Raw genomic sequence first — 26,667 nt, 5'->3', positions numbered from 1 at the left:
AACAGAAGAAAATTTGGAAAATTCACCAATATATGAAAATGAAACAATAGCCTGCTAACAACCAAGGGGTCAAAGAAGACATCACAAGGGAAATTAGAAAATACACTGAGATGAATGAACATAAAACCGTAATATAACAAAAATAATGGGATGCAGCTGAGCAGGCTGAAGAGGGAAATTTACAACCACAAATGCCTGTACCTGAAAAGCAGAATGATGTCAAATCAATAACTTAATCTTCTACCTTAAGAAACTAGAAAAATAAGAGCAAAATAAACCCCTTCAAACCAGAAGAAAGGAAATAATAAGGACCACAGAGGAAATAAATAAAATAGAGAAGAGAAAAACAGTAAATCAGTAAAACCAAAAGTTGATTCTTTGAAAAAAATCAGTAAAACTGATAAATCTTTATCCAAACTCACCAAGTAAAAGAGGAGCTATGATTTAAATTACTAAACTAAGGAGGGAAAGAGGAGATATTAATGCCAACTTTGGAGGGGGAAAAAAGGATTAATAACCTAGATGAAATGGACAAAGTCCTGGAAAGACACAAACTACCAACACTGACTCAGAAGCAAACAAAAATCTGAGTAGACACATAGTAAGGCACTGAATCAATAATCAAAAATCCTCACAGCAAGGAAACCCAAAACCAGGCAACTTCAGGCTGCACAGTGGCTCAGATGGTAAAGAATCTGCCTGCAATGCATGAGACCTGGGTTCGATCCCTAGGTCAGGAAGATCCCTTGGAGGAGGAAATGACAATCAACTACAGTATTCTTGCCTGGGAAATCCCAGTGGCAGAGGAACCTCAGAGGCTACAGTCCAGGAGGTTGCAAAAGAGTCAGACACAACTTAGTGACTAAACAACAATAGCCAGCTTCACCAATGAATTCTACCAAATATTTAAAGAAGAATTAACACAAATCTTTCATAAAAACTTCTAAGAAAGAGGAAGAAATGTTTCTTAAACATTTGAATGAGGCCTTTATTAAACGAATACCAAAGTCAAAGATGTTATACAAAGAAACAAAAACAACAAAATATACACCAATATCCATTAAGAGCACTGATGTGAAAATCCCCAAAACACTAGAAAATGGAATGAAGCAGTATAAAAAAAATCTTACATGACAAAGCAATATTTACCCACCACATATTTTCAGTTCAGTTCAGTTCAGTTGCTCAGTCGTGTCCGACTCTTTGTGACCCCATGAACTGCAGCACGCCAGGCCTCCCTGTCCATCACCAACTCCCGAAGTCCACCCAAAGCCATGTCCATTTTGTCGGTGATGCCATCCAACCATCTCATCCTCTTTCGTCCCCTTCTCCTCTGGCCTTCAATCTTTCCCAGCATCAGGGTCTTTTCCAAGGAGTCAGTTCTTTGCATCAGGTGGCCAAAGTATTGGAGTTTCAGCTTCACCATCAGTCCTCCCAGTGAATATTCAGGACTGATTTCCTTTAGGACTGACTGATTTGATCTCCTTGCAGTCCAAAGGACTCGCAAGAGTCTTTTCCAACACCACATTTCAAAAGGATCAATTCTTTGGCACTCAGCTTTCTTTATAGTCCAACTCTCACATCCATACATGACTCCTGGAAAAACCACAACTTTGACTAGACGGACCTTTGTTGGCAAAGCAATGTCTCTGCTTTTTAATACACTGTCTACATTTGTCATAGCTTTTCTTCCAAGGAGCAAGCATTTTTTAATTTCATGGGCACAATCACCATCTGCAGTGATTTTAGAGTCCAAGAAAATAAAGTCTCTCACTGTTTCCACTGTTTACCCATCTATTTGCCATGAAGTGATGGGACCAGATGCCATGATCCCAGTTTTTTGAATGTCGAGTTTCAAGCCAGCTTTTTCGCTTTCCTCTTTTACTTTCAGTAAGAGGTTCTTTAGTTCTTTGCTTTCTGCCATAAGGGTACTGTCATGTGTATATCAGTTCATTGATATTTCTCCCGGCAATCTTGATTCCAGCTTGTGCTTCATCCAGCTCGGAATTTCACATGATGTACTCTGTGTATAAGTTAAATAAGCAGGGTGACAAAAATACAGTCTTGACATACTCCTTTCCCAATTTGGAACCAGTTTGTTGTTCCATGTCCGGTTCCAACTGTTGCCACTTGACCAGAATACAGATTTTTCAGGAGACAGGTAAGGTGGTCTGATACTCTCATGTCTTTAAGAATTTTCCACAGTTTGTTGTGATCCACACAGTCAAAGGCTTTGATGTAGTCAATAAACTAGAAGTAGATGTTTTTCTGGAACTCTCTTGCTTCTTCTATGATCCAACAGATGTGGGCAATTTGATCTCTGGTTCCTCTGCCTTTTCTAAATCCAGCTTGAACATATGGAAGTTCTCAATTCATGTACTATTGAAGCCTCACTTGGAAAATTTTGAGCATTACTTTGCTAGCATGTGAGATGAGTGCAATTGTGTGGTAATTTGAACATTCTTTGGTTTGAACATATTTATAAAAATAGGAAAAGGGACAGAAAAAAGGAGATAAAAAGATATGAAACAAAGTGTAAGGGTTGAATATACAAGTAGCTTGGTAAGAGAAAAAAAAAAAAAAAAATGGAGCACAAACAATGTTTCAGTAGACCCTAGGTGAGAACTTCCCAAATCTTTCCAAAGATCCTAAACTAGACTATTTGAAAACTTCCACATGCCCCAAGGAGGATAAATACAAAGAACAGCACAGCTAGCACATCTTAGTGAAACTAATAAAAATCAAATACAAATTTTAAAGCAGCCCAAGTAGACAATATTTTCATAGAAACAATGGAATTCAAGCTGATTTATTAACAAAAACAATGGAAGTCTTACAACAAGATAATGACATATTTAGTGTTGAAAGAAAAAAACTGTCAACTTAAAATATATTTCAAAATTAAAATGGAAACAAAGATATTTTTTAAAAAAACAATAAATAAGGAATGGACAATGATCCCACACAGAATATCCCAGGAAAGAAAGGTGATCATCATAATGGTACATGGGTAGGTATATGTACAGTCATAAAGGGTCTGCCTGCAATGAGGGAGACCCGGCTTCAATCCCTGGGTCGGGAATATCCCCTGGAGAAGGAATTGGAATACTCCTGTATTCTAGGAGTATTACAGGAATTACAGGAATACTCCTGTATTCTTGCCTGGAGAATCCCATGGACAGAGGAGCCTGAAGGGCTAACAGACCTGGGGTCACAAAGAGTTGGACACAACTGAATGACTAACACACAGGTATATGTATATGAATGAATATACAGTTCAATATTGATGTAAACATCAATAATACTGAGGTTTTGTTCAGTTTAAAAATATATGTAATATTAAAATAAATGCAAACAAAACCACAATAGTAGGTAGTAAGTAAGTATGTAGAGATAACATGTGGTAAGGTTCTTAAATTATCTGTAAAGCAGAAAGCAAAGAAGAACTAAAGAGCCTCTTGATGAAAGTGAAAGTGGAGAGTGAAAAAGTTGGCTTAAAACTCAACATCCACAAAACTAAGATTATGGCATCTGGTCCCATCACTTCATGGCAAACAGATGGGGAAACAATAGAAACAGTGAGAGACTTTATTTTTTTAGGCTCCAAAATCACTGCAGATTGTGTGACTGCAGTCATGAAATTAAGACGCTTGCCTCCTTGGAAGAAAAGCTACGACAAACCTAAACAGCATATTAAAAAACAGAGACATTACTTTGCCGACAAAGGTCCGTCTAGTCAAAGCTTTGGTTTTTCCAGTAGTCATGAATGGATGTGAGAGTTGGACTATAAGGAAAACTGAGCACCAAAGAATTGATGATTTTGAACTCTGATGTTGGAGAAGACTCTTGAGAGTCCCTTGGACTGCAAGGAGATTAAACCAGTCCATCTGAAAGGAAATCAGTCCTGAATATTCACTGGAAGGACTGATGGTGAAGCTGAAACTCCAATACTTTGGCCACCTGATGCAAAGAACTGACTCCTTGGAAAAGACCCTGACGCTGGGAAAGATTGAAGGCAGGAGGCAAAGGGGACAACAGAAGATGAGATGGTTGGATGGCGTCACCGACTCTGTGGACATAAGTTTGAGTAAGATCCAGGAGTTGGTGATGGACAGGGAAGCCTGGCGTGCTGCAGTTCACGGGGTTCCAAGAGTTGGACATGATTGAGCAACTGAACTGAACTGAAAGCAAAGTATAAATTTGAGTAGACTCTGAAGTTGCTGTCTTTTCTAAAGTAGCCACTAAAAAATAATATAAAAACTGGTATAACAACAAATTCAATAAATCAAAAAAAAAAAAACCTAAGAAGGAAAAAAGGGTACAAAGAATAGATAAGGCCAATAACAGACAGAAAGATAAAAGACTTAAACCAAGATATATCAATATTTACATTAAATGTATATGAACTAAGCACTCCAATTAAAAGAAAAAGACTGCCAAACTAGATTTAAAAAATAATAACTATATGATGCTTACAAAAGATACCAGATACAAATAGGAACACAGTTTTAAAATAAATGAAAGTTTTAGAAATGCCATACAAACACTAATGAAAAGGAACTGGTCTCTCAAGATAAATTTTAACAAAAAGAAATTTAATAGGAGTTAAAATGGGACATTTCCAACTAAAAAGTACAACAATCTCAAATCACATGCCTGTTAATTTTATAAAAACAAATACACATACATATGTGTGTATATATTTATACATACATATAGATATACACATACATATTCATGTACAAGTACACACACATATATACATACTAATAAATCAGAAAATTATAGAATTAAATGGAGAAAAATAAATTCACAATCACGTTTGCAAACTTAATGAACATATCAGACAAAAAAAAGTACAACATGTAAAAGATGAGATGAGCATAACTAATGCAGTTTACATAAGATATGTATAAAGCAATTTAAACCTAATAGCATTTTTGCCTTGTTTCTATGACACATTAACCAATAATTAACATAGCCTGCATGACTTGTTTCCTTATTTCATCCAGATATTTGCTCAAAAGCTCTTTTTCAGAAAAGCCTGTCCTGATAACACTACTTAAAAGTTTTATAGTTTTATTTTCTATTTTCCCCCTTACATGCTTAAAGAAAATTATGTATCATTTCTGGACATTATAGCCTATATTTAAATATTTATTAATTCTGTTTTCCTTATTATAATTCAAATTTCATGGCATTATAGACTAATATCTTTTCTCACTGCTATATTCTATTTGGTCTATTTTAGAAACTCAATAAATATTTGCCAAATAAGCTTGGTTCATGAAAGAATGCATGACTGAGTAATCATGCAAAACATGAATAAACAGACAAACTCTGAGTCAGCCTGGTTGCCCTCAATAGTTTAACATGAAGATGTCACATGACATGTGTCACTCATATCTGTACAGAATAAGCAGAGATAGAACACTATCAGTACAATGAATGGACTCTGGTGCCAGACTGCATAGTTTAAATCCCAGTGCTGTTAACGACTATCTGTGTGACCCTGGACAAGTTATTTCTTGACTCACCATTATTTTCATCATTTGTAAAATGAAGACAATAACTATACCAAGTCGATAGTTTTGTGAAGATTAAAATTGTTTATATGTGCAAAGTACTTTGAACAAAGGTAGCACATAATAAATGCTATTATGTTGTGTTATGTTATTATGTTAAGAGCCAACTACTACTATTATCATTATCATTGCTTCCTATAAATTTGAGAAACAAGAACAATAATACCTTTTTTTCTTAGAGAAAAACATCTATAAATACTTTTGAGTAACCTATTCATTTTTGTGTGTACATTGTTGAAAAGCAGGAACTAAGAATACCTTGCAACACCTCAATAATTATAGAGATTTCTTCTAACTATTAAAAGACAGAAACCCCTCAAGTTCAGCTTGAAAACCATTTCACATCAAGAGACAGTCTGTAACACAGAAGTATCCACACAATAAACAGAAGCAAAAAAAAAAAAAAAAAAGGCTGCTAGTATTTTAAGGAGAAAACATACAAACAAAGCAAAAATCAAAGCTCACTAAATAATAAGTTAAAAACCTATTTTTAAAATTAAAGTCTCAATATATAAGAGAAAAAAATTATATCTTAAAACATCTAACAAAGGTCACTTAGCAACCATTGTTTAGTGTGCTGGCTCCCAATCATACCCAATGCCTACTATTTATGCCCTGTGCAGTTCCCTCTCACACTGATTTAAGACTGACCAATGTAATAGAGGATACTGTAAAATGATGGAGGGTGACTTCCCAGACAAGGTTAAAAAAAGCACTGTACTTCCATCTTGCTCTTTGGGATCACTTTCTCTGGAAAAAGCCATCTGACATATAGTAAAGGCACTCAAGCAGCTCTATGGAGAGGCCTCTTGCCCACAGTCATGTGAGTGAACCATCCTAGGGCCCTCCAGGCTCAGTAAGCCTTCAGTTAACCATAAATCTGCCTTATTATTTGAATCCAACTTATGAGAGACTCCATGTCAGCAACACCCTGGTTAGTTTCTCCTGAATTCCTGACTCACTGAAACTATGAGATAATAAATGTTTGCTCTTTTAAGCCACTAAGCTCTGAGGCAATTTGTTACTCAGAAATAGGTAGTTTATACAGCAAGAAATTAATTCCACATGTCACCCAATCTAAAAACATTTGAAAAGATCTTCTGGGTTTTGATGGTAAAAGGCATCTTTGCAAAATAAAAAGTAAATGGCACATGATACACAGTTGGCAAAAAAGACTTTTCCAGGTTTCATGTTGAACAGACACCTACAGATTTGTATAGTAATTTTATGTAGAAGGCTTACAATCTACACTTCCACCAAAGAGCTAAAGAAATAATCATCTGACCATTCTTGAAAACACAAAGCTACAAACATATTTATCTAAAGGAACTGGAGTTCGCAGGATCATTTGACAAATTTCCATCAGTACAACTGGTTATATGACCACTCCAAGTGTTATCCCCAGTTAATGGTATTTCCACTTAAATTCTAAGCTTGTAGAAAGATGTTTGAAGTTACTGTTTTCAAAACTGACATGATACTGTGACTTGTGACCAATTAAAGCACACTAAAATTAGAGTCATATAACAGCATAATACTAGAAAAGGGACATTAAAATCCATTCAGACATTTTTCCATCTCCATTTATAATGATTTAGTAGATATAATCTAACACACAACATACAATTAACATTTTTTAATAGTTTAACAAAAAATAAGAGCAAATCTAAAACGTAAAAGGAAAGACAAACTTTCACCCTTTATAAATCTTTACTTTCAAAGTGTTCTTTGAGACTTAATAGTTTTGGGGTCATCAAAGTCTAAAAATTCCCTTATTTTATTAAAGAATTATGAATCTTTCCATACAATGAAGCCTTTCCACAAAAAGGAAGGAAAAATTAAACACAAAATAAAATCTCGTATTTTTCTAGTAGTCATGTATGGATGTGAAAGAGACTATAAAGAAAGCTGAGTGCCGAAGAATTGATGCTTTTGAACTGTGGTGATGGAGAAGACTTGAGAGTCCCTTGGACTGCAAAGAGATCAAACCAGTAAATCCTAAAGGAAATCAGTCCTGAATATTCATTGGAAGGACTGATGCTGAAGCTGAAACTCCAATACTTTGGCCACCTGATGCGAAGAACTGACTCATTGGAAAAGACCCTGATGCTGGGAAAGATTGAAGGCAGGAGAAGGCAACAACAGATGGTTGGATGGCATCACTGACTCGATGGACATGCGTTTGAGTAAGCTCCGGAAGCTGGTGATGGACAGAGAAGCCTGGCATGCTGCAGTCCAAGGCGTCACAAAGAGTAGGACACGACTGAGTGACTGAACTGAACTGAACTTATGGGGGTATGTGAGGATCTTTAATGTTAAATAAAGTAAGTTTCTCAGGATCCATTCTGAATGATACAGTTCTTGCTTATTTTAATCTACTTTTAGGTTATTTATAGAGTATGTCCTAGAACATAACATAGAATACCATGTGGTAGTTCATTACTTTGCCCCCTCCAACAGATATCAATGAGCTCTCTCTTTTAATAAACAGAGGGACTGACTTAGGTGAACTTTGTATTTAGTTAATATACATGTAAGATTGGTCTGATTCCCAACCCCTCCCCTATCCAAAATATTTGAGCATCACTATTTTCACAACACTATGAAAACTGAGAACTAGTTGGATGATAACATGTAGTTCTTTGATAAATAAAACAGAAGAAACCATAAGTAGTTACTGTTATTTATTATTATTATTGCTTCTTTATTATTTAGCTACATTTCCAAAGAGGTTTTACTTATGTGTATTAAAAAGGCACAGTGGATGTATAAGATTATGAACTACTGGAGGGCCGGGCTACATGTACTGATTTCATAGCACCCTGAGTGCAGTCCAGCGATGACTTTACTGTTTAGTATGATAAATTGTTCTCCATGCATGGATCTTAGGAAAAAATAATAATTAATATATAACTATATAATATACCTACTCTTTGGTAGAATTCTCACTGTATACGCTGGTGGTTTAGTCGCTAAGTGGTGTCCGACTCTTTGCGACGCCATGGACTGCAGTCTGCCAGGCTCCTCTGTCCATGGGATCTCCCATGCAAGAATACTGGAGTGGGTTGCTATTTCTTTCTCCAGAGGATCTTCCTGACCCAGAGATCAAACCCACCTCTCCTGCATTGCAGGCAGACTCTTTACTGCTGTGCCACCAGGGATGCCCTTCTCACTCTATATTCCATCTCAATAATAATAGCTTTTTACTTCAACTGTGACACAATTCAAAATACGTTAACATATGGGTCTGTCTGTATGTTTGTTCAAGCATTAGGGCCTATGAAAAATTTCTCAACTTTGTGATATAGTTATTTTCAAATTTCCTAATAAGAATAAAAACATAATACTTATCTTTTAAAAAAAATTAAGAACTCTACTGAAGTCAAACAAAAATAACAAAACATGATAAATGAATTTTTACTATTAAAAGGATGGGTTACAAAAAGCAACAAAAGAAAAGAAGACAATAATTCTGAGAAAATCTGGAAAAGCTTTTATTTTTATAGTTACTAAAATTTCTGAAAGTTACAAGGTTTTATTTTAGAATACTTGAAATATAGCCTTCATAGGAGCAGAGTTTTACAACCTGTTACATATTTTGTTTATTTTTAAAGTGCTTTGCATTGATAATATAAAGACTTTTTAGCTGAGCATTCAAAATTCCTTACCTGACTATATGAATTTAAGAATAACCCAATTTACACAATTAAAAATAAGTTTTAAAAAGTAAAAGAAAAAAGGTATTCTTAGAGATGAAATTTAGTACTACAGAATTTGGGAAAATCATACCTCATCAGTGTTGTAGATAATCTGGAGTCCTGAGGAAATCATTTCCACAAGGTAAAGGAGATAGAGAGACACTGCATTTATCTGAAAACCAACAAACACTACAATAAGTTAAAGAAAACAACAAAAATACTATGTTACAAAATTAAATGTAAAAGCTAAAATTACAAGTCATTTGCTCTTGTAGTAGCACATAAAACTGTCTTCTTTCCTATGAAAAATAAAGGAGCTGTGGATTTAGTTCATAATAAAATCTCAGCTTTGTATATAAAACTCTAAAATCCTCAAATTCACAATGATGGTTATTAACAGCTGATTAGCAGTATTTTTATGACATTTGCTTTCTAAGATTTATTTTGAAACTGTAGATTTAGAGAAGGCAATGGCATCCCACTCCAGTATTCTTGCCTGGAAAATCCCATGGACGGAGGAGCCTGGTGGGCTGTAGTCCATGGGGTCTCGAAGAGTCGGGCACGACTGAGCGACTTCACTTTCACTTTGAAATAGTTTTGTCCCTTGGGCAGCTACATAATGTGAATCCAATTCAAGAGTGGGTAAATGAAAAAATTACTGGGCAGTAAGACATTAGGACTAGGCCACCATAAACAAAGGCAGTACATCCTGTATTCAGAGAATACAGAACTTATATAAGCAACTATAGGAACATATTTATCAAAACATTTAAAATATATTTATGAAAAATGTATTCTAAAAATGAGGCTTTTTCTTTTAGTTTATTAGTCAATTAAAGATAAATATTGTATGCTCTAAACAAAACAAACAAAAGAAGACAATAATGTCCCCATTAACCAAAAAGAAAGATTCTCATAGAATTCTGAATGGGCTATATACATTTTCTCGAGAAAATAAGCAGTGAAAGATAAATAGCACAACATGGACAAACCTCGAAAACATTACACTAAAAGAAAGAAATCAGTCACATTAGACCACATGGTATATGATTCCATTTATATGAAATGTACAAAATAGGCTTGTTCATACAGACAGAAAGTAGACTGGTAATTGCCTAGAGTGGGGGTCTTTGAAGGAGATGAGGAGTGACTGCTAACAGGTACTGGATTTCGTTCCAGGGTGAGGAAGATGTTCTGCAATGTTGATTGAACAACTTTGTGAATATATCAAAGAGCTGTATACTTTACATAGGCAAATTGTATATTATGTGAATTATATCTCAATAAAGTTATCCAATAAACAAATAAATGAGAAGCAGTGAAAAATTTTCATTTAGCCAGGAAACAGCTAACTTGAGATAAAAACAAAGAGGAGGTAAGATATAATTTTCTTATCATATAATTCTAATCCAGAAGATTATTACCCACTAACAGCCTTGGTGCCCTGTGCCTTCATTGACTCTCCTCCAATCCTTTCTGAGTAACAGACAGAAAGTTGGGGCAGAAAATTATTTGTGCCCTAGATGCCTTGGACAAAGCAGCTGTGTGCCACCAAGGCCTGCCAGTGGGGGTAACTCTCTCAGGAATCAGGACTATCCTGAATGTCTCTTGACTTCCCAGCACTCAAAGTCCAGTAGGTCTCAGGGTCTTGTCAAGGTCCAAGTGGGCCACATAAAAAGATGGAGGATTCTAGTTTAAGGCATTTTATAGAAGATCAACATTAACTCTTGAGTGACTTTGCTCAGAACATAGTAAGCAAGAGCTTCATCCCATTGGGTCACCCAAATATTCTCATAGAGCACTGACACTGGCCTGTCAGAAATCATCTCAAAGAAATTTCATTTCCATTGACCGCCAACCACAGCAATACCTCAAAGAGCTCTCTGCTGTGATTTTTAGGAGGCTTCTGTGAGAAAATATCAGTAAGTGGCAAAATGTATGGGACTGCCAAATAACAGGCTGACCAGCATGTTATTTGAAACCGACTATGTGCTAGGCACTACGTTTAAATTCTGAGATACAAAAACAAATGAATCACTATCTTCTAAAAACCCTATGTCAAAAAGTAAACATATCTGTGAAAGCAAAACGTACAGAAAACCTAATTATTTGAAAAATTATGAGACAGCTGAGCAACCACATATTTTTGTAACATTAAATCTCCACTGAACTGGTTACAAATAACTATTAAGAGTTTCTGCTGCATAGAAATGGGGACACTGAACTTTCTGTGTTTGGAGGAGTCATTCTAAAGTAAGATGTTTCAGATCTCTAGAGAGAAAGGAACTATAAAAAGGAGATACTCATATTTTAGTAAGGAATATATGAATAGTAAGTATTCTATTCTAAAGACAACAGAACCAAATGATGAAGAGGAAGAAAATCCATTAAAGATAAACAGCACATATGATACTTGTACACTAGAAACAAGGCAGAGGGGCACACAGGTGTGAGAGAAAAAGGGGAAACAAAATATGAAGCTTTAGTGTATTCTTAGCATATAAAAGTTATATATAAAACTTAATATAAAACTTACAGAACCCAGAAATGTGATTTGGAATTATCATTTTAGTGGAACGTTTTTAGCATCATTGAAGGCTGATTTATTAGAAATGGACTGTCATGTAACAAAAACTTCTGATCTGCTGTTATATTACTGTCAGTTGTCTTTTATTCCCTAGTTCCTAAATATTGAAATTCCTCTAGATTTGATAATGAGCACAAGCTTTTGTCACTCAAAGAGCTGTAGGATCCCTTCTTCTAGATAGTAGTATTATAATCCCTCCAGCTGCCCTTTTTGCTTTTGGACCAAGAACGCAATAATATTTAATGCTCAATCACAATAACTAATTCAGTTCTTCTGGATTTCTTCATTTCATGGTTGATTCTCTACTTCCATTTTGAACAATTTAAGTTTTAAAAAATGTAAATGTAATTTTTAAAAAATGTAAATAGCCTCAAACATTCTATGACATAAAAGAGTAAAAATGCAGAAGAAAATGCGTAGTGTCCTCTTTTTACCTGAAGATGCCCATATTCCTCATAGGAGAGGATCTCATCTCCTGTATGTACATTGAAAACAGAGTGAAGACATGTTGTTGGGCGTGGATCCTGCTTAAATTGCTGGACCTGGAATAAAATATAAAATTTAAATGATGCTACTAATTCACATTCTCATCCAAAATCAGAGATTATATATTTTTCAAGAGACTTTTTAATGGGGAAAGCTATAGCTTATAGACAGAGGATAGAACAAAGCAGAATGTTACTTTTTCTAAAGAAACAAAACAGATAAAACTCATGATTATTAATGTAATAGAGTTAACATGACTGTTAAATACTTAACTGATACTTCACAAACAACTGAAGTATAATAGGAAGCTTGTTAATGTATTAGCATTGGCGTTTGAATGTTTTGCATCTTATTTTAGAGTCAAATAATGCTTTCCTCTATGGGACTGGATTTCAGAGACTGTATCCCAATGTACTGCTATTTGGAAATGCTTACATGACACTCAGTGAAAGAGCGCTTCAGGCCACATTCTAATTCAATAAGTTTTCAAAACACCAAATGCTTTTTCTTTCTCCAAGGATCACAAATTGTAACCATGCTCCTGTCAACATGTTTTCATTTCTTTCACCACACAAACTCTCATTACTAATGCACCAATTCCAAGAGAATACAGGCCATATCTTTACTTATTAACTCAACATAAAATTTAATCATATTAGAATACTAACTATTAAATGACAAAAAGAGACAAACTCCAAGGACAAGCAGATATTAATTCAATTTTGCAAACATCTGCTAATAAAGTTATATGCCAAGTAAATGTCTACTATTAGTTCCCTGGAAGTATAAGATGAATAGGAATAGAGAATGAATAGAATGATACATAGTTCTAGGTAAAAGCAATGACTTTCTTCTCTCTTTGAAAAGATACAAATGATGATAGTATCTGAGTATTTATGATCTTGCCTTGTTTCACTTGGCTAAGGAAGCACATAGAACCATACTCTCTTTTCCATCTTCAAATTTCTTCTCATCCTTAAAGTCTTATCTTAAAAAGACCTTCTTTAAAAAAGTCCCTTCTGAACCCCAACTAAAATTCCTTCCTCTGGACTCCCGTATCAGGGTGCTTATACTTTATTTATTTCTCCAGTGTTTTCTTTTTATTAGTTTTCTGTGTCTCCCACTATCTTTCAAGATTCGAGAAGTTATAGTCAGTTTTTCACATCAGGTGGTCAATGTATTGGAGTTTCAGCTTCAGCATCAGTCCTTCCAATGAATATCCAGGACTGATTTTCTTTAGGATTGACTGTTTTGATCTCCTTGCTGTCCAAGGAACTCAGGAGTCTTTTCCAACACCACAGTTCAAAAGCATCAGTTCTTCAGCACTCAGCTTTCTTTACAGTTCAAATCTCACATCCATATATGAATACTGGAAAAACCATAGCTTTGACTATACAATTATATAACATTTAGAAATTCAATTTTTCAGTCACAATGACCCCATATCAAGTGCTCAAAAGCCACATGTGATTAGTGGCTTCTGTCTGTTCAATACAGTAACAGAGAACATTTAGATCATCACAGAAAATTTGACAGCACTGTACTAGAGGGCCCCCAAGAGACCTGCAGAAATACATATGTTATGTAACGCATGCATGTTCAGGTGTGGCCAACTCTGTTGGACCCTATGGACTACAGCCCACCAGGCTCCTGTGTCTGTGGGAATTTTCCAGGTAAGAATACTGAATTGTGTTGCCATTTTCTCCTCCAGGGGACCTTCCTGACCCAGTGATCGAACCCATATCTCTTGCAGGTCCTGCATTGGCAGGTGTTTACTTTTACCACTGAGCTACCCACAAGCCCTCCCTCAGTTTGAAATCAACAAAATTAAAGCCAGGAACTATCAGCAGATAATCAGAAATGAGAGAATGAGGGTAAAGGTATGGATGTACACATTCCATCTATGTAGAGACCAAGCTATTCAGTGTTAACTCAGAAAAGGTGAGACAGCTACCCCATCTCAGTGTCTGAAACTGCTGGTAACAGTTTCAGGCTACACAAATATAGAAATCATTGTGGTCACTACTTTCACAGTACCATGACTATTATCTCAAAGCACTGAACATTTTTCTGGGCTCTTAAGACAAAAATGCGGTTAAATTAAAACAAAATTTATTTTGCCCACTTGATAAGAATCTAAATGGATAAGGTTTTATTAGTTTAATAATAAAGTGACAAAGCAGTTGACAAAGCAGTGTCTGTCATTTGTCTTCAAGACACACAAGTACCCAGCATGAGAATTTATATTCAATGATTGTGCCAGAGGAAAGCAACTATTAAATGATCAAAGATGATCAAACAGTGAATTATATAATTATGCTTTGAGCCTTAAAGCTACAAAAAGACAATTTAAAATTTCAGGGGAAAAAAAGACCCAAATTCAATAAGCTTTGAAAATTAATGAAGCATATTGTATACAAAATATAGACAAAAAGTACTCGAGAGCAGCCAAAATCAAGAGGATATTAATTAGTATTGTATGATATCTGGCATATGGCAAATAAAAATAAAGAGTTATTATTGAAGTAAGAATTTCTAGATTAAAAGAAATCTAGAATAATATTGTTTCCTTCTTGTATTTTATTTAGACTTTTCCTCAAAATTTTAATCATTGTGAATAAGCAAGTTTATCATTCAGGAAAAGGTATTGAGTATTTTGTCATCCGTTTTTAATTTGTAAACTTAAAATATACACTGAGGTAGGAAAATCACCTTGTAAGGAAGAATAAATTTTATAAAAATTTAATGATTTCTCATGAATTAGAAAGTACTTAGGTAGCATTTTCAGGAAATAAATTTTTTAAGCAGACAATTAGGGACGGCAACATTCACAGCCCACTGTAAAGCAAATCCTTATTCTCTGAACTATGAACTGCAGATTCAATCAGTTTTGAAATCTGAATGCTCCTCTTTAAGATGTATTAATAAAAATAGGTATATGAACACCTAGAGGTAAAAAATAACTAATGTTAATAAGTAGAAATTAATACAAGCAGAAAGACAGTAATAGAAATTAGATTGGTCTATATTCTTTAAATCAAGGAAAACTATTCACTCAAATAAATTAAAACATACCATTTAGGTAGTATTATTAGAAAATATATCAGGAAGCATGCTTTACAATGAGAAGCAAAATTTTCACTAAGTCATGATTTTACTTCAGAAGATGAGCTTTAAGGTCAAACAGCACATGAATATTACAAATATACTTTACTTTAGTTTTAAGGGAGGACCAAAAGATAAAATTACACATTTAAAAGTATGGTATCAATGTCTACTGCTATGAAATCATGAAGGAAATAGTGAGCACCAAGGTGAAGGTATGGTGGGAGGTAATTAGCTGCGTGCATGGTTTAGTCTTACTGAGTCATATGTGCATTGTAGCAATATCTTCTATTCCTACTGTAAGGTTATGGGGTTCAAGAAAGATTATACCAATAACAGGGTTTTAAAACTTGTAAAATTCTACATTTTGTAGTATGCAGAAATACCAAATCCTAATGTGATCTGTACCTTCTTACAACTCACATAAGGCAAAAAATGATAACACTTTGTAATTTAAGGAATTCAAGGACAGTTTAAGTTACATTCAAGTTGTATTCAAAAGAATACCAAACTATGAAGACTTGTTAGTAAAGTTGAATAATCTTTAGAAAAGGACATTAAAAAGATTAAACAAGTCACAAAGAAAAAAATTTATAGTACATCATTTTCTTCCTTTTGATAACAATTATAGCTTAAGTATGTTAACCTGGTCAGCAAGCACATGGCTCACACAATTCATGGCTCACACAATGTTTCCTTGAGAGAAAAGTCGAATTCATACACATTAAGCATTCATGAAAAGATAAATGTGAAACAAATTGTAAACTTCTCACACTTAGGAAAAAAACTTTAATCACAATTACTTCAATATGTTATACAAATTTAATTCAAATATTAAATGTCAATATGACATATTACTTTGTTTCAAGCATCGAAAAACCTTTATAATAATGATGTGCAAAGTCAAATCGCAGTAGACAAATTACAGGTTTTTCATATATCTCTATTATCAACTTGTGAATAAATTTACTTTCTGCAAACTAATTTTTTTTGTTGCCATATTTTGGTGACAGAATATATAGGATTTTTTTTTTTGCATTTTTGACTTCAGGTCAGGTCTTAAGAAATGTGCTATCACAAAAACTTAATATAATATCCATGTGGTAGAGATACACAAAGTATTAAGTGATCAAAATTGCCTGCATTAATTACTGAAGTGCATCTTTACTAATAAATCATCAGACCTGGGAGTGGTCATTGAGGAAGCATGACGTAAATTTATTAACATGTACTACAATATATTAGGACCTGGAAATACAGAGATGTAGGTAAGTAGGGGGAATATCACATGTATAGAGCTTTTTAGTTTAAAAAGTTTTATTATGTACATTGTTTAATTTCCAAAATAATCCTGTAAAGTCTGCTGTTTTCTAAGCCTTTAATTCCTGCCCTCTTTATATATAAATGAATGAATGATTATATTTCTAAACTAAAGTTCAGTTAGAATAATGACATGTACAAAATGAATTTTGAAAAGGATTTTCTTATTTAATACAATATTGGTTAGAATTATGCATATCATGAGGTTCTTGAGAAACTATTTATCTGAGCAAACACAAGATGCAAAATACAAATTCAAGCCCAAATAACAGTTCCCAATCAATCTTGCTTAAGGTATTTCTTCAATTTCAGTATTTCAAAACCCTGGGCTAGGAAGGCAGAGCTGTTTTAATCTATCCAGACTGCCCCAGGACGTGGCTTTACCTTTTGAAAGTACATCCTTCTTCAGAAGATGCTATTGCTATACTGGTTAAATTAATCCCTCAGAACGATGTGAGAATTTCAGTCCATACTACAGTGTTTTACCTTATCGGCCTGACGCATGTAGCAGTAGAGAATTCCTCTCATACATTTTATAGCCGAGTGCTCCAGTTCATGGGTCCTTCCCTTGTCATCATCAATGCGCCTGGGTGAGAGAGATAACTCATGAAACAAATTGGAAATGCATTTGAAAAGGAAGCAGAGCTTTTGATAATTAAGTATTTAACTATCTGGCTAATCCTGTGTTCTGGTGACAACTACTAATTCTGTAACAGTGAAACTCCATTTTCCCAGCAGATGTAGAAATGCTTAAAAAAAAATCTCATGATGAAATTGTGCAAATTCCCCCTTGTCTTAAGGAAGGAAGTCAATTGTGTTAAAAATAGTACATAATATTGTCAACACTGACTTGGCTGAAACTTTAAAGGATATTTCTATATTAGAAAAATCTACCAATGGATTTTTTTAATTCACCATTTACAGAGCACAGGCAATTTTAAATACCAGTCCCTTTAGGTTATGCAATGATCACTTGGATCCAAAGAAGTGTAGATTAAGGTAGGTCCATGTCTTCTTTGTTCTGCTATGTGTTTTAAAATGCCTGAATGGGCACTTCAGTCAGCAATGCCTTCAAACAAAAATGCATCCAAGACGATACTGATGTATTTGGGCATGAAGTTTTATATTCTCAGCTTTTAGTTTAAAATCAATTGACTACAGTTTACAACTCCTGCTTTTAAAATGAAAAAAAAAAAAAAAAAAAACAAACAACAGCTGACACTTAAATATTAAATTAGGTTAAGATGTTTTTCGATCTTTAAGTTCCTTTTTTATTATTGATCAGTGGCCTTCAAAAAAGATGTTATCCACTCTTGAAAAAATAAAAGTAGCTTGTTCATTGTTTTACTAAATCATAAGAAAAATATCTAGCTATCATCCTCACTTGACAAAAAACACTATCTGTTCTCCATAAAAAGTAAACTACAATTACTTCTTCTTTCAATTACAGATCTCATATACCAGCAGTAGAAAGAACAATGATCATTTTAATATAGTAAGGTGAATGTCAGTAAAAATGTCTATTTGTCATTAGAACATCATTCTTCTTTTCACATGCAGGCATTAAGGTATAACTAATATGATTCTGCTCTGTGATCTTTTTTCCCATGATGTCAGAATCAAGTGTTAACAGGCAAATTATGGAGTGGATAACATTGGACGTGGCACTGATAAATGAAGGAAACAGCACATTTGGAGTAAAATGAACTCAATGAAATGTTCTGCATATAATTCCCACTTCATAAAAAACAAAGAAATAATTTAGAAAGAAACAAAATCCAATTTTTCTAAAATTACCTTGACTGCAATTTCTCTGCCCCTAATTTCCACAAGCATTAGACCAAGTCTAAAATATCCCACAGTAATTCAGCCACAATAAAGAATTCTTCTATTTTAATGACGTTTTTATTTCTCCTTTCCTTAGCAAGTAATAGTGGTAACTAGAAGAATATTTCTTTTCTGACTTAGAAAATGAAAGAACAGTTGCATTTGAGTAAAAAACATTTAGGCAACTAGCATATATCTATTTCCTTTCCTAAGATTTAAAATGAATCTTTTCATCCAAAATAATTCCTCTGTTTTCTACCAAGAACTAGCAAGCTTTACTGATGTACATTTAAGTTTTAATATGATCTCAATAAAACATTTAATTTAAAAAAACAGATAAGTAACTTTAACTGATCACTAGCCATGTGGCGATATTGACTGAATATTTCTACAATATTAAGTCTTAAGTTTATATTTAAATCAAAACCTTAAATCAAAACTTAAAATTATATAACTAGTGAAAAACGAAACACTTAAATCCTCTCACTGGTGCATTATTTCCCCACAGCGAAGTTTCAAGGAAAATAAAATCAGAATACTGTTTGGTCATGTGACTTGACTGTTTACAAGGACTAAGCTGGGGCCACCTGTCACATTTAACTCCTAAAATAGCAGTACACCTGACACTGAGAGGGAACAGGCCAACATCTTGCATGAAGCATTCCTCTCTCTCTCAGACAGCACTGCAAAGTGTCTTACCAACTCCTCACCTCGAGTTTTTCTAACACATGCACATTTAAACAGTCTAAAATGCTTTTTCAAACCAATACTCTTAAAAAAAAAAAAAAGCTACTCTTCTCAAACATAAAAAGTAAAGAAAACTAGATTCCATATTTAAACCCTAAATAAAAGTCATGCTTTTTTTTCCAGAAGTAAGAACAAAAAATGCAAAAATTCTACATAATACTTTTTAGTATAGCATAAAGTACAGGTTCGGGGCTTCCCAGCTGGCTCAGTGGTATAGAATCCACTTGCCAATGTAGAAGCCACAGGAGACACAGCTTCAATCCTTGGGTTGGCAAGTTCCCCTGGAGGAGCAAATGGCAACTCATTCCAGTATTCTTCCCAGGATACTCCTATGGACAAAGAAGCCTGGTGGGCTAGAGTCCTGGGGTCATAAGAGAGTCGGACATGACTGAGCAACTGAGCACACATACAAAGTATAGGTTCAATTTTTCTTTTAAAAGATTTTGTACAATTCACTAGTTTTAGAAACAATTTTAACCTAAATCATGTAAAGCAATACAATCATTTATAAAATAAAATAATTATAATAGTTATAACTATATCACTAAATATACATTTTAATTATATAATTATAATTATATTCATACAGAATTATAATGCAATATAGATATAATTATACATAAAGTAATATAAATAGATTATAATTATAATTAGATATAATGCAATATAATTTTAAACAAAGGTATATTCAGGACTACAACTTGATACGTGTAAAAGACACCTTAAAAAGTAAAACATATTAGTAAGCAATTCTTTCTTCCTCTAAAATAAAACAAAATTACAAAATAAAACTATAATATTGCATTTAAGAAAAACAAACTATGTCAAAGTGTATTTTACAAATAAGCTATTTCACTGCCTCTTGCTTTTATCCAATTATGTAATTAAATAAAACCATACTCCTAACGTAAATGAAATATAAATGTGCATAAAATAATTATTTTAAGTCCTCAGTACACATGTACATACACACATTCAAATAGAACTGAGGTTTCAAGAGATTGTTTACATGACTGATTGAAAACTAAGGCAATTAGAAAAATCTAATTACTTCCATTTTAAAAAATTAATGACTTCATATTATGCATGCATTACCAAGAAGAGATAGATATAAATCCCTGAAAATATTGACAGCTTAATTTTTGATGAATTTTTCCTAATGTTATCTATATGATTTAATCAGAATTTATAAGTAGAATTGGAAACAGAATTCTACTAATTTTACAACATGGGGATTATCTAAATCATCACAGCTTAATACTGTGGAAGTAAAAACGGTTTCATCCTAATTCTGTGGTAAGTACCCTTGTGTTTCTCCAAACAGAAGACATTTTGTTTGCTAGTAAAACAAAAAGTTGTTACTTTAACTATGTAAGATACATTATCCAGGGAGTTAGTAAATAAGTAGTGTCCCCAGCAAAGAACAACTTTAAATTCTCTATCAGATTTTTTAAGGCTTCTGGAAAACGGCCTGTAATCTTATATTTTTTTCAGCAATTTTCCCTGAACACTTTATTTAGAAAAATTTCAAATCTATACAAAAGCTACACAACTGCTACAATGAATAAAACTCTACTCTTCACATGGACTCAAGAGCTGATAAAATTAGCTTGAATTCTTCATCTATAATTTATTCTCTGCACTAACACCATACATATTTCAGAAGTATCCCCTAAAAACAAGGTCATTTGCCTATATGACCATAATATCATTATCATACCAAGGAGCTAACAGCATAGACATAATGTCTAATATATACTGTATATCAAATATAATCCAATTATCCCAACATACTTTAGTTTTGTTTTAATGCATGATTCAATCAAGGCTCACACATTGTATTTGATTCTCATAATCTAGCCATCTTCATACCTATTTTCTAATCTATGATTACATTTTTAAGAGCCCAGGCAAATTGTCTTATAAGTAGCCACAATCTGGCTTTGTCTGACTTTATTTATGGTAGAGCCATCTACACATTTTGATAAGAAGTAGATATGGGTGATGAGTCACATCAGGAAGCACGTATCTAACATCAGTGAAACACATCAATGATTTAAGACAGCATAATCATATTCATGTTAAGGATACAATCTTCAAATCAGAGGCACATGCATTTACTACCTTCAGAAAATTAATATTCAGAAATCTAATTTTTTTAACAGTTAAAATGTATCACTATTGACTACAAGTCAAGACCCACGTCTGATGCTATCCATATATATTAATAATGAAATAAATAAATAAATAATGAAATAAAGAAACAGATATTAGTAATGAAAAAAGAGAATTTCTGTATTGTGAAAAAGTTTATTTTTCTTTTACTTTATAAGAATTTTCTGATTTAGTGATATCCCAATGAAGTACAGTTAGAAAAACACTAAAAAAAAAAAAAAAACTAAAAAAAAAAAAAGTAAAACACTAAACTGGGGGAAGGAAGGAGAGGAGTGTTTTGGTCCTGGCTCTATCATTAACTAGGTGTGTTATTTGGAACTACTCTATTAACTATTCTAGGCTCTAGTTTCATCATCAGTCACTGTCAATTTCCTCTATGGTCAAAACAAATCAATTCGATGAGAATGGGCAATTCATTCTATTAAAGACTAAAGCTGATTTACAAACCTGGAGATGAGAAATGTTAGTCACAAAGTCATAAAATGTAACAATTTATCTAATGTAAACCCTCAGGCAAACTGAAAGGTTGAGAGGCTGAAAAGGAGAAGTGAACAGCTGCAGGTCACACAGTGACTCAGAAGCAGAGCCAAAAGACAGCTGTCCAGTTTGTCTTGGGCCTACAAAACCCTCTTGCCCAGACTTGGAGCTACAAGTAGAAGGCAGCAGCCTACCTGTACGCAAGAGCCAAAGCCCAGGCACCAGCAGCACAGTACAGACTGTCGTGGATCTTGGCCTTCTGATCGTCACCACATGTTTTAGTGGGAAAGAGACCTGTGGTGGGACTTTGATACAGCAGCAATGTTGACTTGACTGCAATTGAAGACAAGAAAAAGAATGAATTGTACAGTCCTGTACATCCCTTGAGCTGAAGGTCTTAAACTTCTTTGGTTTCCTTATCCTACAATTTTGTTCTTTCTAAACTTAGCTGCAGCATAAAACTTTTGAAGATGTACAAACAACTCTGGGTAAATAATTCCAGCCTAGGTAGGGATCCACCCCGCATGAAGGGGTACTTTCACTTTTGAGGAAAGAATTCAGCTAATTGGCACATAAAAAGTCTGTAGCACATCCCTATTAATGTCAGTAAGTGTTATAAGGCAATATCAGATACAGGGGAAAAAACAAGATAAGCCAAAAAACTAAGTATACTCTCAAAAATCAGTTCAGTAGGGAAAAATGAAGCAAATATATAACAAAGAGTTGCATAAATTTGCTAAATCCAAAGATAACTCATTCTAAAGAGGCCAGAATCCTGGTTTTCACAGATAACTAATTTGTGCCTGGCCTTCAGAGCAATGTATTCATCTTATATATTGTACAGGTCAGAGATATGTTTAACATTTCAAAATTGAATCACATCCTAATATGACATGAAAATACTAAACAAGTAATTATTTTATGAACATTCCACTTAAGTTAAAGAAGTCTGGAATCAAGGTTTTCTAGTCATCCCTCAATCTGCGCAGGGATGTTTCTAGGACCCGCCATACATGCCAAGATTCTCAAATACTCAAGTCCCTTATCTAACAGGGCTAGTACAGTAGGCCCTCCATATCTTCATGTTCTGCATCTGCAGATACAGAAAGCAGACTGTATTACTCTTTATAAGAGAGTCCTAAAATAGAAAAACAATCACTCTAAAATGACATTTCCTAAAAGCTATTTTATTCCTGTCTAACTATAAATGAATGAGTAATATTTTTCCCTAAAATAAATTAAGTTACTCTAATCTAGACTGGCATATGTCAACTACTTTAGAACAGTTTTTCAAAGGTTTAAAGCACTCTGTTCCATCACAGAGATTAAAGAATTAAATTTCTTTTACTTTTTCTCAAACTAAACTGACATAATCATTATCATGTCTTTCAGAATACCCAGGTATTTATTATTTTTCCCAGAGTAAAAAACTGGTCCTCACACTGCAACAACTGACACTTCTTTTAAAAGGCAGTTTAATTTCTTTAGTTAGTTATGGCTACAGAGATAAGTGGGTAAGAATCTTGAACACAATAAGCTGAACTACCATTTTTCTTTTAAGATTTTTTTTTAATGTGGACCATTTTCAAAGTCTTTATTGATTTGTACAATATTGCATCTGTTTTATGTTTTAGGTTTTTGGCCACAAAGAATGTAGGATCTTAGCTCCACAGCTGCCCACTAGTTATATGTGACAAATTAAATTCAGTTCAGTTCAGTCGCTAATTGATTTCCAACTCTTTGTGACGCCATGACCTGCAGCACACCAGGCTTCCCTGTCCTTCACTATCTCCCGAAGTTTGGTCAAATTAATGTCCATTGACTCAGTGATGCTATCTAACCATCTCCTTGCTCTCCAAGGGGCTCTCAAGAGTCTTCTCCAGCATCACATTTTGAAAGCATCAATTCTTTGGTGCTCAGCCTTCTTTATGGTCCAACTCTGACTTTTGCACATGACTACTGGAAATATCACAGATTTGACTATACAGACATTTGTGGGCAAAGTGATGTCTCTACTTTCCCCATCTATTTGCCATGAAGTGATGGGACCAGATGCCATGATCTTAATTTTTTGAATGTCAACTTTTAAGCCATCTTTTTCACTCTACTCTTTCATCTTCATCAACAGGCTGCTTAGTTCCTCTTTGTTTTCTGCCATTAGAGTGATGTCATCTGTAAATCTGAAGTTATTGATATTTCTCCCAGAATCTTGATACCTGCTTGAGCCTCATCCAGCCCAGCATTTTACATGATGTACTCTGCATAGAAATTAAATAAGCAGGGTGACAATATACAACCTTGTCTTACTCTTTTCCCAATTTGGAACCAGTCTGTTGTTCCATATCTGATTCCAACTGTTGCTTCTTGACCTGCATATAAGTTTCTCAGGAGGCAGGTAAGGTGGTCTGGTATTCTCCTCTCCACAAGAATTTTCCAGTTTGTTGTGATCCACACAGTCAAAGGCTTTTGTGTCAGTGAAGCAGTAGATATTTTCCTGAAATTCCCTTGTTTCTTCTATGATCCAACGGATGTTGGCAATTTGATCTCTGGTTCCTCTGCCTTTTCTAAATCCAGCTTGAACATCTGCAAATTCTGAGTTCATGTACTGTTGAAGCCTAGCGTGAATCATTTTGAGCTTTACCTTGCTAGCATGTGAAATTAGCACAATTTTGCAGTAGTTTGAACATTCTTTGGCATTACCCTTCTCTGGGATTGGGATGAAAATTGACCTTTTCCAATCTTGTGGCCACAGTAGAGTTTTCCAAATTTGCTGGTATATTGAGTGCAGCTATTTCACAGCATCATCTTTTAGGATTTGAATTAGCTCAGCTGGAATTCCATCACTTCCACTGGCTTTGTTCACAGTGATGCTTCCTAAGGCTCACTTGACTTTACACTCCAGGATGTCTGGCTCTAGCTGAGTGGCTCTCCGAATCAATAAGGGTTTTTTGTATAGTTCTTCTGTGTATTCCTACCACCTCTTCTTAACATCATCTGCTTCTGTTAGGTCCATACCATTTATGTCCTTTATTGTGCCCATCGTTGCATGAAATGTTTCCTTCATATCTCTAATTTTTTTGAAGAGATCTCTAGTCTTTCCTATTCTATTGCCTCTATTTCTTTGCACTATTCACTTAAGAAGGCTTTCTTATCTCTCCTTGCTATTCTTTGGAACTCTGCATTCAGATTGGTTTTCTCCTTTTCTCCTTTGCCTTTTGCTTCTCTTCTTATCTCATCTATTTGTAAGCCCTCCTCAGACAACCATTTTGCCCTTTTGCATTTCTTTCTCTTGGGGATGGTTTCGATCACCATCTCTTGTACAATGTTACAAACCTCCGTACATAGTTCTTCTGGCACTCTTATCACATTTAATCCCTTGAATCTATTTGTCACTTCCACTGTATAATCATAAGAGATTTGATTTCGATCATAACTGAATGGCCTAGGGGTTTTCCTTACTTTCTTTAAGTCTGAATTTTGTAATAAGGAATTCATGATCTGAGCCACAGTTAGCCCTGGTCTTGTTTTTGCAGACTATGTGGACCTTTCTCCATCTTCGGCTACAAAGAGTACCATGATTTCAGTACTGACCATCTGGTTGACGTCCATGTGTAGAGTTGTCTCTGGTGTTGTTGGAAGAGTGAGTTTGCTATGATCAACGTGTTTCTCTTGGCAAAATTCTGTTAGCCTTTGCCCTGCTTCATTTTGTAATCCAAGGCCAAAGTTGCCTGTTATTCCCTGTACCTCTTGACTTCCTACTTTTGCATTCCAGTTCCCTGTGATGAAAAGGACATCTTTTTTAATGCTAGTTCTAGAAGGCCTTGAAGGTCTTCACAGAACCATTTGACTTCAGCTTTTTCAGCATTAGTGGTTGAGGCACAGACTTGGATTACTATGATACTGAATGGTTTGCTTTGAAACAAACAGAGGTCATTCTTTCATTTATAAGATTGCATCCAAGTACTGCATTTTGGACTCTTCCGTTGACTATGATGGCTACTCCATTTCTTCTAAGGGATTCTTGCCCACACTAGTAGATATAATGGTCATCTAAATTAAATTTGCCCATTCCCATCCATTTTAGTTCACTGATTCCTAAAATGTCAATGATCACTCTTGCTATCCTGTTTGACCACTTACAATTTACCTTGATTCATGGACCTAACATTCCAGGTTCCTATGCAATAGGAACAATAGCTCCATAATCAGGAATCAAAGCCACACCCCGCACACTGGAAGGCAAAGTCTCAACCACTGGACCACCAGGGAAGTCTCTGAAATAATGTTTCACATGATGCAGACAGAAACAAAAAAATTCTTCTCCTTGGTGAGAGAAATCAGATTTTGTATTTGACATACTAGGGCACATAAATGGCATAAGAATCAAACTAACAAAAAAAAAGCTTTACCATTTGATGAACAAAAAGAGCCCTATATATATGTGTCTCTAAGTTGCTTACTCACATTAAAAAACAAAATTTGCCAGGTTGATCCTGACAAAAACAAAAGAGCAAACAAAACAAACAAACAGGGACCTTATATCAGTAACAGTATTGAGACTGCCTTTTGTATCTCAATGAATTAGAAATGGATATAAAAGATTCAGGACTACACTGTAACTTCGTATAGGTAAATGAGCAAGGAATACTTCTACAAAATC

General features: G+C 34.4%; 1 protein-coding gene across 4 annotated transcripts in view; it reads right to left on the bottom strand.

Annotated features, from left to right (window-relative positions):
• Nucleotides 1–26,667, bottom strand: part of PHKB (phosphorylase kinase regulatory subunit beta) — a 218,252-nt gene that overhangs the window by 160,858 nt on the left and 30,727 nt on the right. For all 4 annotated transcript variants that reach the window (XM_061138445.1, XM_061138447.1, XM_061138444.1 and 1 more), the window contains 4 exons: nt 22,202–22,340; nt 17,268–17,367; nt 12,305–12,412; nt 9,375–9,455 (listed from right to left, as the gene is read on the bottom strand). In XM_061138445.1, coding sequence (XP_060994428.1) covers nt 9,375–9,455; nt 12,305–12,412; nt 17,268–17,367; nt 22,202–22,340 — 428 coding nt within the window. The remainder of the gene's footprint in view (nt 1–9,374; nt 9,456–12,304; nt 12,413–17,267; nt 17,368–22,201; nt 22,341–26,667) is intronic.

This window comes from Dama dama, chromosome 4 (genome assembly GCF_033118175.1).
Source record: "Dama dama isolate Ldn47 chromosome 4, ASM3311817v1, whole genome shotgun sequence".
Classification (NCBI taxonomy): Eukaryota; Metazoa; Chordata; class Mammalia; order Artiodactyla; family Cervidae; genus Dama; species Dama dama.
This window is presented reverse-complemented; position numbering and strand designations above follow the sequence as displayed.